General features: G+C 40.3%; 1 protein-coding gene across 1 annotated transcript in view; it reads right to left on the reverse strand.

The window, feature by feature from the left end:
* The window catches only part of Kif5c (kinesin family member 5C), a 137117-nt gene that overhangs the window by 17281 nt on the left and 104913 nt on the right, over nt 1–14923 (reverse strand). Inside the window, exons 13-17 of the mRNA XM_076866131.2 lie at nt 14835–14903; nt 12953–13159; nt 10679–10825; nt 4707–4895; nt 1129–1246 (exon numbers count right to left, since the gene is read on the reverse strand). Coding sequence (XP_076722246.2) covers nt 1129–1246; nt 4707–4895; nt 10679–10825; nt 12953–13159; nt 14835–14903 — 730 coding nt within the window. The remainder of the gene's footprint in view (nt 1–1128; nt 1247–4706; nt 4896–10678; nt 10826–12952; nt 13160–14834; nt 14904–14923) is intronic.

Below are 14923 nucleotides of genomic sequence, written 5' to 3' on the forward strand. Positions count from 1 at the left end.
GAGACAGGGTCTCACTGAGTTGCTTAGGGCCTCACTAAATTGCTGACACTGGCTTTGAACGCATGATCCTCCTGTCTCTGCCTGCCCCCAGCCGCTGGGATTACAGGTGTGCACCACTGTGCCCAGTGCAAGTGACCTTTACCATGGCATGGCACATCTCATGGAGTTCATCTCCAGTGTGGAAACAATGTCCTATTAGAGTTTATTTAACTGTTAAACGTTTAGGTGGCTTCTTTTTCTTTTTTTTTTTCCTTTCCTTTTCTTTCTTTTCTGATCTAAAAGTCTGCAATGAATATTTGAGGTTTGAGGATCAAAAGGTATGAAGAAATGTTACAACTGTGAATTCCACTAGTATGTGTAATTATAATGTATTAATAAAAAACTTAAGATTATCCAAATCACTTTCTGAAAAGACTAATAATTTTCATTTCAACCTGCAATATGTAGGTTTGGTCTCACATTGTACAATGCATACATTCAGGCAGCCACCCTTGAATTTCTCCTATGTATTCATGTTTACTAAGTGCTTCCTATGCCGGTCCAAGGGAAGAGCTCATTCAAGGGCAGAGAGAGCACCAGGTTAGCCATGGTGCAAGTTCATGTTTTACAACAAATACTGTGGAAGGGTGAGATGCATGGATTCAGGCACAAGACAAAAATTTTCTTTTAAATCATCCCTGGGGATGTAGCACAGTGGCTATCTCAGACTGACGAATAGGGCCCCTTAGTAGTAGACAGAGGTAGCCACAATCTTTAGTTATCCTGGACAGTGGCAGTGAAGACAGAAATCAGCAGAGTCAGAGGGGCACCTGGCAAGTTGAAGGGACTTGGTGACTGTCGGGGGCTGAGAGCAGCGTGACTGTCGGGGGCTGAGAGCAGCGGAGGCAGAGAATATTCTGGCTTGGGCGACTGGGCAGAACGAGGAAGAATAGAAGACAGGCAGATTTGGAGTGAGGGTACACTTCCACAGGTTTCCCCATTTTTTCTTTTTCTTTCAGTGATGCTATTGTTTTCAGTAGAACTAGAAACACTTTAATTGAGCAAAACTAAACATCATGACTCCAGCCAACTAGAGACTGTCTGATTGAAGCCAAGCATTTGACACCTGCAAAGTCGTCAAATATTTACCTTGGGCTCGAAGCTTGGCCAGCTCTTCGCTGAGCGAGTCCTGGGACTCCTCCAGCTGCCTCCTCTTCTGTTCCATGTTCTGCATGTAGTCTGTCAGAGATTTGATCTTGGCTTCGTGCTTTAAACAAGAAAATAGATCAAAAGGAAGAGTGAACGCCTAGCAAGCGCTGCTCCAGGCTTGCCTGTCTGATGAGAAGCTACAGAGGAGTTTCTGGTGTCCCTTTTCTGAGTTCCAACACCAAATGACACATGTTCTGCCCATTGCCGGGATTTGGAATTGAGGATCAGGACAGTACCATTTCTTCCAGGTGCTTCTCTGCTTCCCACCCCACAGACGCTACTCATGGCCCTCTCCCTCCTCCTCATCCACCTAATATGGAGGCCAAAGTCCACCCTGGTGTTCCTCCTCCCCATGGAAAAGAGGGTAGGAGGGCTGGGGGTGAGCTCAATGGCAGAGCACTCGCCTGTCACCCACCAGGCCCTGGGTTTAATTCCCAGCACCACAACAAAACAAAAGTGTGTTGGAGAGGAAGGAATTAAGAAAGGGGCACAGCTCTGAAAGCCTTCTTCTTTGAACATGCCCTCTGGATTCCATCTTCAAATATTAGATCTTTTAAATCCTTCAAACACACTGACTCCTGTGCCAGGGATTTTGCATTTTATGGTTTCTCTATGAAGCTTCTCTCTCCCCAACACCACCCCCAACCCCCACCCAGCACAAACTGTCCTGGCTCACTCCCTTATTACTTAGACCCCAGCATCTTCTTCCAAAACTTACTGCTATATGATTTATCTTATCTATTTTTTTAACTTGCTATTCATGAAGGCACAAAGTATATGCTTAATAAATCAGGGAAATAAATAAGGGAAAAAATGAATGAGTTAATAGGAGCTCGCTGACTGAATAGGAATAGTAACTTCTAGGCACCTAGATCTGAGGAGCTCACCTTTGGGCAGGAGGACCCTGCAGGTCAAGCTCCATGACATAATTTCTCCAGAAAACACACCTCAGCTGGAGCAGTTATTTTTAAAGGAGAGATTTTGATGAAGAAGATGTATGTAAACAAGAATGGTAGCATTTTCAGTTGCCAATACTCTGTCAGAGTCTTTAGAGCGCATCCGAAAAGTGTCAAGTTTCATTTCCTTTTGAACCGAATAATGACTGAACCTTCAGGGTTGTGTTAATCGTAGCCGAGTATAAACGTTTCATCTAATAGAAAACTGTGCATTTTGCTACTAGAAAGAACTTTCTACACATAACCCCAAAACATCCTAATCTTCTGGTCTCGGATCTCTTATACTAAAGTCAGTGTCAGTCTAAGATCTGGACACTTGTCCTCATCCATTTTCACAGAGTACAGCTGACACAGTTCCAATGGTTAGATCAGTTCACAGAGGGCACAAAAGGGACTTGGGCGTGGAGCTGGTACATCCAGCTGGAAAGAAAAAATGCTGGGCTGCAGGAGATGGGGCCTCTGCTTGTGGCCTTGCCTTGGCCCCGTCTGTTAGGGGCAGGACGCCTTGAAGCACATGCTGTCGCTATCAGAAGTGATACAGAAACCGAATTTGAGTGCCACCATTCTCAAATGTTTACCGTTTTTTCTTCTCCATTTTTATAAATTATGAAAAATATCTTTTTAGAAGAGATGATACATAATTATAAAAATTATAAATTAGAAAAATATATAGCATCCAGTAAAGGTGGCATAAATTTTGCTCAGAAACCCCTCTAATTTATCAACTATTTCCCTTTCATAGTCCTAGTGTTAGCTGTAGGGACATATACTTTACAAAGTTGCAAAGCATAACAAAGATCTATAACTCAGCATTTTCATTTTTCACTTAACTTTATATAATTATACTTTCCAAATGACTAGGTTTTATGGATTTTCGTAAGAGGAGCTGCATAATATTCTTCCATGTAACTTTGTTATTAGTCTACCAACAGATAGTTGGGTAATTTATTTGATTCTAATGTAAAATAATGCTATATTAAACAGCTTGTGCATAGCTTTTAATATTTTTAATCAGGAAGTGCTAATATCATACGAAATGAAAAATCTTCATTTTCATTATCAATGAAAATTAGTAGAAGTAAAATTATTGGACCAAAATATTCTTACATTTTTATGGTTTTTGTATTTCCTGAGCACTTTCCAAATGCACTAACCAAATTATACTTTTATGAACAATGTATGAGCATATCAACCTCACTGTCATCTACCAGCACTGAGAAATCTTTTCTAATACAGTTTTGTCTATTATGTTAGTTATAAAATGGAACCTGGTGGAGCCATTCAGACAAGGAGTTGGAGATGTTTCCATGATTACATATTATTATGCTTAAAAGCACACCAGAATGAAGCATGCTTCTGTCTGTCCCTCAGTACTATGGGAGGCACCAATCTTTGTTGGTATGACCGGCCATTTTCGTGCCTAGCATAAGGCCATGAGCCACACACAACTGGACCGCTCAGAGAAACCTCAATCCCCAATAGCAAGCCCAGACATCAGTGGCAGTCCAAGAAACTAGGTTACTGTTTTCTAAAACTACCTCACTAGAACAAAAATGCCTTTCCAATAAGACAAAAAGTAGCCTTGCTCATTGAGCAAATGAAAAGTCCTGAGACGTGGGCTTTGGGTTCAAAAACACTTTGGTTAGAGTCCCCAGCTCCACCACCATTTACTGGCTATTTGTGTTTGAAAATACATTTAATCTCAATCTCAGTATTCTTATCTGAAAAAGAGAAACAATAATAAATTCTGCCTACCAGGGAATTTTTGAAGATCAATTGAAAAACATGGGAAGTGCTTAGCACAGTGTACAGCACACAGTAAATACTCGATGAAGTGCTACATGATACTATATTAATATTAATAATAGCAGCAGCAGTAGTTTCTGCTTTCCCATCTTAAATCATATATGTTATAGAGACTAAAGGATTCAGGAATTTTGCACTGATTGATAGGAGTTTTACAGATTCCACCCAATCTTGTCCAAACATTTATATGCCTACTTATCTAGCCATCTATAGATAGATGGAGATAAAGACATACATCCTTTAAAAAGAGAACAGTCTCAAGGGGATTCATGTAATTCACAGAATGAAATCTAGTTTTAAGAAACCCAAGCTGCTTTCAGGGCCAGCTCCTATAGTCCCTGCTCCTGCAATTTGTTGTCCTTCTCTTCTTTCCAGATGTTGCAACCTCTTGTTCCTAAATCCCAAACAACTGGTTTGGTGGCCATGTCACCGTTTTGTAAGTAAAAATATATGTCAAGGGTCACTGAATCTCTTAACTAACTGTAAGCTGCTAGTATTATTCTGCATTTTTAAAAAAGAAACAAAGTTTGCTAATCATTTCTGGCAAGGAGAAGGAGTGGGGGAAGGGGCAGGGGAGGGTGGGAAAGGGGTGAGGAGGGACTGGGCTCCTGGGCTGTCATTGCCCGGGGAGGTCCTGGTTATGTAAAGCAAAGTGCATCAACAGTCACCATTATGTCCCATCGCACCAGTAAGGGCACGGAGGGGAGCAGATCTCAAGAGGACCAGGTGTGAAATGAGGAGGAAAGGGTGGCCTACCTGGGAGATAAGCAGCTGGCAGGCTGCCAGCTCCCGCTCACTGGCGCTCATCTTCCTATTGGAATCCATCTGGGCACTCTCAAGCTGTTTGCTGCGGTTCACCAGGGACTTGACCTCTGACTTCATCTTGCTGATGTATAGGCGGGCCATGGTGAACTCCTCTTCAATAACTCCATTCACATCTGCCAGCTGAGCACAGCAGGGAACACACTCAAATATCACTGCCATTTCCAGAGGCTCATGGAATCCCCTGAATCCTGACCATGGATGTTCAAGATGTCCATAGATTTCTGGTTAAGCATCTTTAATCATGGAGCAAGCTGAACATGTTCTCTGGAAAGTACTACTCGTTCAACCCCAAGTTCTCTGAGACCTCAGGTGAAACATCCAATTGAAAACCTCTGCTAAATATAATCCTCAATTAACCAGGTTTTTCATTACAATTGATCTTTAAGATAAAAGAGATGACATCAGGAGAAAAGGCACTGAAGGTTTCAGAAAGGAGATAACTTCAGAACTGTGCAGTGTTCTGTTTAATGCCCTACACCTTGTCTCTCTATAATAACAGTTGGGCCCAATGTTCCTACAGATGACCTTTAATGACTATAAAAACACAAATCAAAATTTTGATCATGTTCTCCGTAGTTTGCCTATTCAGTTAGAGAAGTAGTCTAATGCCTTCAATGTTTCTACAAGCAACGACAGAAAAGGACTTCCTAGAAAGTCCTTGACAATGTGAATTCATTTTAAAGTCTCCTCTTGAAGTTTTCGTGCATGACTTTTCATGGCTACCAATCAACTTTTCTTTGCCTTTTCATGCCAAGCAGACAGTAATCTGAGAACAACAGTTGAAATTTACCATTAGAACAGAAGATTCTGACAGTCAGCATTCCCCCGTGATGTATATTTTCTAAGTTTCAAATTTCTATTGGAAACAAAAGTTGTAGCAAGATATTTGAGATAGACATGCAAGATATTTGCATCTGCTAAGACGCAAACAGGTCTGTAAGGGCAATTGGCCAAATGAACAAGAACTGTTTGTACTTTGTTAACCACCAGAGGGCAGCCTCACACCTCAGGAAAAGACAGTGCCATCCAGAATCCAGCAGGTAAACATTGGCTGCAACTGGGTTCAGGACTGACTCAGGTATGTTTTTTTGTTGTTGTTTGTTTTTTGTTTATTGTTGTTGTTGTTTGCTTGCTTGCTTTTTTTTTTTTATATTCCACAGCACACTCTCACCACCCACTTGTCATTAATTCAGTACATATCTACTTTTTAAGTCAACGTTTAAGAGATGGGAAAATGAAATTGGCTATCAGCTCTGAAAATTAGTAGCTAATATGAAATATAATAATTAGTTCTGAGTGCCTGTACCTTGGTGTCAGCTTTCCCATAAGAATTCAACAACAGACCAGGTGCACTGGCAAAAGCCACTAATCCCAGCTACTCAAGAGGCTAAGGAGGGAGGATTACAAGTTTGAGGCCAACCTGGGCAAATCAGAAAGACCCTGTCTCAGAAAAGACTGGGGACATAGCTCAGTGGTAAAGTGCCTCTGGATTCAATCCCCAGTACCAAAAAAAAAAAAAAAATCAATAACAATACAGTGCTTAATAATGACACCACCAACATCAATCAACACAAGGCAGAATCTACGTTAACAGGATTAAAATCTACAAGTACCAGTTGTAACTCTATCTTCATGGAAGTTCTTGCTCAGCTAGTTGTATTTCTAACTGCCAAAGATTTGCATACCAACACCACCCCTCATTACATTCCTTTATAATCCAAGAGCCTGGAGATGTTAGGTGAGAAAAGCCTACAGTATTTAAGTTCAGTTTTATTTTTCTGCCTATGTCCCAGCATGGAATAAGAATGCAGAACATCTTCCAAAGCCCAGCCAGGTGTACCCATGCATCGCCCGGCTCTGTAGACGGGCACAGAACATCGTGTCTTCCAGGTGGAACTCAGAGCCTACACTAGCTTCTGACAGGAGATGCTGCTGAGCCAGCAGCTCGAGCATCCTGGGAAGAGAACACACCCCTCTTATCCCCTGGGTCTGTCAAAATAGGACTCTTGGTCTTCTGTGCCCAGGTGTTACCGAGTAGCATGAGGTACCCCCTTAAAGCTCATGTGTGAGATAAGGCAGGAATAATCGGAAATGACATTTTATTAGATGATGATAGCTGTGAATAGTCCACTTGGTGGATTAATCATTTGAAAGGACTAGGGCACTGGAAGAAGTATGTTCCTGGGGACATGCCTTTGGGGTTTATATTTTGTCCTTGGCACCTCAATCTCTCTGTTTCCTGGCAGCCATGAGCTCAGCCTCTTTCCTCCACTGCAACTTCTGCCATGAACCTAGGAAACCGAAATAAAGTCCAAAGTAAACTTTTCCTTGTATAAGCTGTTGTCGTCCAGTCTTTTGGTTACAGAGAGAAAAAGTTAACTAACATATCAGGTAAGCTGGGGAAGAGTAAATATATACACATGATAGGCTTGCTGCCAACTGACAGCTGAACATTTCTTTCCCCAAACAAGACTTTGAAGATTACTCTTGTCCGAGGAGATCTGAAAGGAGATTTTGAGTCTGTGCCTGATGTGACAAAAGAATACCCCAAACAAATGGTTTTTAACTATGAGGCTTCTTACCACTACAGAGGGCATATATTTAGTAGTTTGTGTTTAAGAGTTTGCAGTAATTCCAACACACTGTTATTTCAAAAAGAGTAAACCAGGGCTTGCTGCTAAAATGTTATTTATTTTTAACTCTCTCAAGGACTGACAATGCTCCCATCAGTATATACTAGACCGTATGGTCCTGTACTAATGACCAATCCAGCTAGAAAGACTGCACCATAGTGAAGTTAAATGGGAAGTAGAACCTGCCCCTTCTACCTGCCTAGAAATGAGTCAACCCCACAACCACCCTAAGTCTCTCAAGCATGGAATGACCATGGAAGGGGAGAAAGTATTGCCATTTCTAGACCAAGTGAAAGTGAAGTGATTATTCACATTCTCAGAACCAGACTAAAAGAAATCAGTGTGGGAAAAAGAAATTAGGTGGTCAACCCAGTACAGTTCATTTGCTGTACCTCCACTTTCTTCCTGTTTTAGTCAGCTTTTGTGTCACTGTGACCAAAATACACAACAAGAAAAACTTAGAGGAAGAAACATAATAATTGTACATATCATTTTATCTTTCTATTCAGTTTCTGTCTAGACTCCTAGACATCTTTGGTTAAAAAAAAAAAAAATGCCCAGCAACATAGATAGTGGGTTCTAACACACCTGGACAATTAAATCTGGCTCATCTTGTCATTTACTAGGCTCATCTTGTTACACTGACAAAATAATATTGCCTGGACTCTGGGAATGTTTCAAGACACCCTGACATAGGGAAATATGGTAGTGTTTTTATTTTTGTTTGTTTTGGGTTCCATGGATGTTCAGGTCTGTCGCATCCTGCAATGAGGGCCGAGGGAGATTCCCACACCATCTGTTCTCCTACCATACAGCCCTACCAGGAAAGACCTCCTGAGTCTTTTGAGTCTATGATGGGTGCCACAGCAGCTATCTTGCTACCATGATGCAATGAATCGTGAGAACTGAGAAGGGTCTTAGAAAGAAAATAAAAGATCACTGACACAGACATTCTTGATCAGCCTATTTTCCTACATCAAAATAACTACCATATCAGTTGAAAGTCATAACCAATAAGAAAAATACCTGTACCTATAATGATAAATTTAACCAGTATGTGTGGAAGTCATGTAACGTCTGAGCTCACAATCTATGAGGTATCTGGACTCATCTGACCATTTTACAAATTAGGAAAAAGAGGCCAAAGAAGCACAGCAACCTGCCCAAAGTTATGCAGCCTCTATCAGCTCTCATTGCCCCAATGATTAAATTATAATTATAAAGAAAAACTAAAACCAGGAGGACTAAGAACATAATGATCTGTAAGCAAGAGTTATCAATGAAATTAATTGGGGCATCCAATGTCTGGAATCCAAAAATAAACTCCAAAGCATCCAAGTGAGTATTTAAAAATAATCTCAATCATACTTCAGATTCCCAAAGGTAAGGACTTTCTTTTTAATGCCAAAGCACCCAGACACTCTTTGATTTCATTAGCATTTTCATCAGCTCTATTTTAGAACTTAGCATAAAAATACCTTCCTTTATCGTTATCAGCAGCAGGCGCCAACTTCTCATAAATCAACTCTGCCTTCATATTGTGAGGGCCATTTAATCAACCCAATGTCAGAATTTTATTGCTCAACACCAACATATGGTTCTAAAAATTAAATCCTCAAATATAAAACCACCAAACTGGAACTTAATAGGATTAACCCTACAGTACCTGAAATTCTGTGCTAAAATTAGGTTCATTCACAAGGATCCATGAAACGGTCAATTACAACAGAGGTTTACGAATCAATGACGTTGACCAGAGGTTGTATACCCTAAGCCTAGACCTGTTCCACCATCCAAGGGCAACTTTCTGTTTCCCAAAAATAGTCTATAAATGGAAAACTTGGGAGCCTTTTCTAGTATTTAACAATCCCATCTCACAGCCAAAGTGTTCCCACTAGGCATTTTGACATGAAATTCAGCCTTTTAAAGAAAAAATGGCTAAACTCAAAAAATTCCATTTTAGTGATTTGTGGGGAGGAATCTCAGGGGTATAACATCATTCCCCAGCTCAATAAAACCAACACATACTTATCAATGAACACTCTGCATAGGTGCTGTATTATTTTAAATCTATGATTATCAACATGTTGTGGTATTGGCATGAAGATCAGATCAACGAAACAGAACAGACCACCATTAGCCTCACATGCTTTGCAGACCAGTAGATATGTTCATTCTCTTAAGGATTGGTGATGGCTTCAAGTCTGTACCCATCAAAACTTCTCAAACTGTACACTTTAAATATGTGAAGCTTACTTTATGTAATTTATACCTCAATAAAGCTGATTTTTTAAGTGTCTCTATCCTGTTTCTTCCAGTTAATGACTATAATGGGCTCTCTCTTTTACTCCATTGACATCAGGAACACCAATATACCCAACCCCAAGGGGTGGCTGATGCTTGGTTTAGGCCAATTGTGTAATCCCATAATTCTCCCTGATCTCCCAGCTTCCCTGGCCTTGTGATTTGGGGTAGTCATGTGATCCAATTCTGACCAATGAGGTATAAGGGAAAGTGTGCTGGGGGCTTCTGGGATTATTTCCCTCCTGATGAAAGTAGTCAGGCTTTTCAGCCCACCCTGTTTGGGATGTGATTGAGTGAGAACGCATTGGTGGGTGCCATAGCAGCTATATTGCCTCTATGATGCAAAATCCTAAGGATATGAAAGCAGAAAGCAGAAAGGAAATAGAAAGAATGAGTTCTTGACATTATCAAGCCACTTCACTGAACCAAAATATGCTTCTCAAATCTTAATCAGCAAAAGAATCTCATTAAATTTTTATTCTGTAGTTCTGAAATGGGGCCAGATCACACTGAATAATAAGATTCCTGACTTCTCATAGTGTGGATAAATAAATGCAGTTTTATTTCTTAAACCATGGTTAGAATCCTATTACTTTCCCTGAAACATTTCCTAATTCATACTGATTAGATGGAGAATTTTCACTGCAGTGGGTTCTTATGGAAAAGGAGAAATACTATTCTGAGAGTAAAACTGTGGCTTAAGCCATTTGATTCCAAACTTCTGTGATATTGGCAAATAAGTCTAAGGAATAAACTAATTTGCATAAGGCCAACTACCATTTGAAGACCTTCCTAGATTTGAAAAGATATTTTTATTCTCCTCACAGCAACACTCACTCATTCAAATATTTCCCAGCACCTTGTGGATGCTAAGCATTGGATGCTTAAAAGAATTATATGCAGAGGCTGCTAACTCACAACCACACTATGAAAAAGGGGTAGAGAATAAAAAGAGGGCTGACTTACAGTCTTCACGTCATTGGTGCCAATAATTCCACCTATCTCCCCCAGATCCTTCAGCAGCAGATTCAGGATCTCAGTAGCCCTCTTTTTCTGGTGGTTGCTAAGCTCTTGTAGCTGGCTCAGCTCTCTCTGCGTGGTTGTCAATGTAGTCTGAAAAAACAAAATCCGACCACAAGTTAAAAGAGTTGCCCATCAATTTCACGCACGCAACCTTGTAAATAATAACAGCTTCATGTAAGATGGAGCTCTTTTATCGTTTCTTGTGATTTCAACATAGAGTCTTTTCGAGACAAACTGTAACACAACAGTGTATTCTTTGATAAAAAGAATTTTATATCAATAAGTTATATCACGTGGCCTGATCATATGTCTATATGTCAGACAACAACTCCCAGGTCAGTGAAATCAGTTATTGAAAAATAAGTAAAGCTAAAACTGGAACCCTTGGGTTTATAACATTGAATCACTTCTTCCTACCACCAGATGTTTTTTTTCAGGGTTCAAACAACCTACACGTGTCCCCACCTCCACTCCCTAAAAAAAAAAAACCTTCTCCTTGGACCACTTCCACATTCCCACCTACTTTATAATAATAGATAGGTCTGGATGAGATGGCCCACAGGAACACTAACGAGTTTGGAAAACAATTTAGAAAAATCTCCAAATCTTCACAGTGAAGCTGAATTAAACACTATTTATTTATTTTTTCAAAATTAGTTAAATTCAACAAGAGATAGATTCTTAATAAATAACAAATGTTCTATTTTCTTTCCAAACTTTAACAAACTCTTCTCTTTCCCATCCTTCATGTACATATCCTTAACTAACTGCAGACATCAATAGAATAGCCATATTTTGGTCTCTTGGTATTAACTCAGCCTACAGAGAAATAATTCCCCTACCCCTAAAGCTGTGGAGGCTAATTCAAAGACATTTATGCAATTCTCCCACAGGCAGCTATTTCACCAGAGAATTTTTTAATGATCTGACTAAAAATAGTGTTCTAATCCAGTCTAACAGTACCTTGGTTTGACAGAAAGTTAGAATTTTATTATGGAAACTGTTCCATTGTTTTGAGAAGGAAATAATGCCAACGACTAGTTAAAAGAATCCTGGAGAAAACAAACACTAGGCAGAGAAAAATTAAAGCCTCCGTTCCTAAGTGACTTCTGGATGCGTTTGCTTAGTTTGGTTTGGCATTGCTGCCAACTATTTATTTCATCTTGTTTTTAAGATCCACAGAAGCAGGGTCCCCACGTTGGGAAGCCACTAGATTGGTGTCTCTGTGCAGCTGAATGTATGGGGCGAGTAGCATTTCCTGTCAGCTTTGCAGTCCTAGGATCAGCACTTTCCTGTGCCATCTGCTGCTCCTCCTGGCCCAGGAGGACTGGATGTTTTCCATAGAGCAGGCGGACCACAATCGCATGATACCCGGTCATTAGTAAAGGTGCCAAGGGCGGCAGGTGATAGCCACTCAGCTTCACCACCCATTTTCTCAGTAGAAAAGGACACAGCCCACCACCAGCCACTTCATCAGCTGTTTACTGGCCCTGTTTGCCTGCACGTAGCTCATGCAAAACCCACAGCATCCTTTCACTGGGAGAATCTGAGAATAAGGAAACTTGCCGACTGAAACACTGGCTAAAATTGGACAGCAAACAAACAGAGACAGCTTAGTTCCAGGCTTCTGAAGGTAACAGCTGAGAGAAATAGCTGAGGGGAGGGAAGGGATTTCATTCAGGAAGGTATAAACAGGAAGAATGCATTGCAGGTCTCCCAATTCTTGCCTGTTAATAACAATGCTGTGAGGTTTACTTACTGATCTTGTAGAATATGCACAGATTTCTGAAAAGTGCTTTACATAAACTCACTAATGCCGACAACCTACAAGGAGCATGCTGTTGCCATTTTTGTACATAAAGGAATGAATACTCGAGAAGCTTAAATGCCTTGACCAAGGCCTTTGAGTTGTAAAGACAAATTTTAACCAGGACTTGTCAGGCTCCTAAGTCTATACTCTCTTGACTATTTTCAAAAGGTGTCCCTGCTAATGCTACAAATTCCTGGGATATAAAATAGTTGGGAAAAGCAGTTCCAGGATGAGTCGAAAAGTCACTTCTATAAAGTATATCAATGGTTGGAGGGACCTCGAAGAATGCATCTAACACTAAATAAGCATTTGGCCAACTGCCTTCCTGGGCACTGTCTACAAATGTCAATGTAAGTACAAGAATGGCAGCTGAGAAAGTCCCACCCCCTAGATAGAAATGCTCCAACCGTTTTCTGGGCCAGTTCATCTGTCAGCTGCTCATTGGCCCTGGTCTTGTCCTCCACTTCCTGCGACTTCTGGTCATAATTGACAGCCAGCTCCTCCAGGGCCTGGAGAACTTCTTTCACCTCATCTTTGGCTGCCTCATTTTCGATCTGGAGTCGGGTCAGCTCCTCCTGTATCTTCTCGTAGTCTCTTCTCGTGGAAGCTAAAAGCTGGGAAATAAGACCGCATGGAACTTGTGAAGATACTACTCAAATAGTTCTGATCTTTGTTTTATCCAAAATAAAGTAATATTAAAGCAAAATACAGGAGAACACGTTGGAAAAGCTCAGGATGACAGGAAACTCCACTATATGTTGCAGATGCTAAATATTTTCTAAATGTTATTTTGAAAATCTGTTCCCTTTTTCTTTGTTCATTTAAAGCTGTGTATACTTAAATCAAAGAATGAATGACACATCAAAAATCACTGCACATTGTAGTTGTCCGGATATTCCACATTAAACCAAAAATGGGGGAATCATTTCTAAGGATTATAATAATACGTATATAGCTTTTACAACATCATCATATTTTTTATGGTAAACAGGTGGATTTCAAAGTAGACCAAAACTGTATTAAAGAGGCAGTCAGTAAGTTTTTCTTAATGTGCATCAGAATGCACAGAAGGATATACCCTGAACATCCACACTGATTAAAAGAGAATGTCTGGGTTTGTCAGCATCTTTGTTCCTGTTGTTATTTTCTGATTTTTCCTATAATGAATAGATAATGTCTTGATAGTATAGAAAAATAAAAATGTTAGAGACTGAACTATAGCAAAAAGGAAATTTATCCCAGGCAGCTGTCCCAATGTTGGGAATGACAAGGAATAGCCTAGGAGGTAGAACACAGGAAACACTGGGCCAGTGAAAGACCTCAGCTAGAAAGATAGAAATCAATTACCTGCGGTTCATTTAATTACAAAGGCATAGACTGTCTCCCTGAGGGAAATGTTTGGGCAGAAGGCATAAATCATTGCACTGGAGAGATGAAAAGAAACAAAGAAGAAGAGGAAGGAAATGGTTACAGAGATGATGATGTCTGTGGAGGGCTGGGACCTGGGACGTCAACCCCTGCCACCTGCTGTCAATGCACCGTGGGTCCCAGCTGCAGCCTTCTATCAATGAAGCAGAAAGCACCTTAAGGCACCAAAGACAAAAAGTACTCAGGCAATCCTCAGCAAGGGAATTACTAATGGTCTGTGTCTGATAGAATGGCTGGCTGTCCTTTGCTTAGGTTCCTGTTTGTAAAATACTTGGCAAACACAATGCAAAAAGGCATTTACTGCAGAATTGAATGCTATCAGGAAGAGACTGAAAACAATCTGCCTCCTTTTTAGGTGTATGAAATATATGCTAACACAGCATTGGGGCTCCTTTTCTGTTTGCTTTCCCTTCCTCTACCTTCTACTTTTGATTTTGTTTTTGCTTTTGATTCCCTACAGGAAAGCAGGAAAACAGGGTCTACACCTAAGACCCAAGCCAGCTGATATGCAGATTCAAAATAGCCTAAAATAGCAGGACCCCTGAGTGCTGGGTCCAAGCAAAGTAGAACCACCCTTGCCGCGTAACTACCAAGAGAGAGAACTCTGCTTTTCCAGGACCGATGGTAACAAGCAGTTACTTATTCTCAAAACCCCAGAGCTCTACAAAGTCAGACATTTATTTTCTAAATTTAGCCCAAATCAGCTTTTAACAGACATCAAAAGGAAATATACCAAGAAATTTCCACATGATTCAGTGATTTAAAAATAAAAATTCTTTACAAATTAAATTTCTGGAACAAACATCAACAACAAAGAATAATAAAAGAACTCTATATAAAAGAATTTATTGTAGTCTTTACCTCATCCTGATCCAACATCTGTTGCTTTAGCTTTTCAGCCAGCTGGCTCTGCTGGTTAATTTCATCATCCTGAAACAAAACATTATGGT

Source organism: Callospermophilus lateralis, chromosome 9, assembly GCF_048772815.1.
Source record: "Callospermophilus lateralis isolate mCalLat2 chromosome 9, mCalLat2.hap1, whole genome shotgun sequence".
NCBI lineage: Eukaryota > Metazoa > Chordata > Mammalia > Rodentia > Sciuridae > Callospermophilus > Callospermophilus lateralis.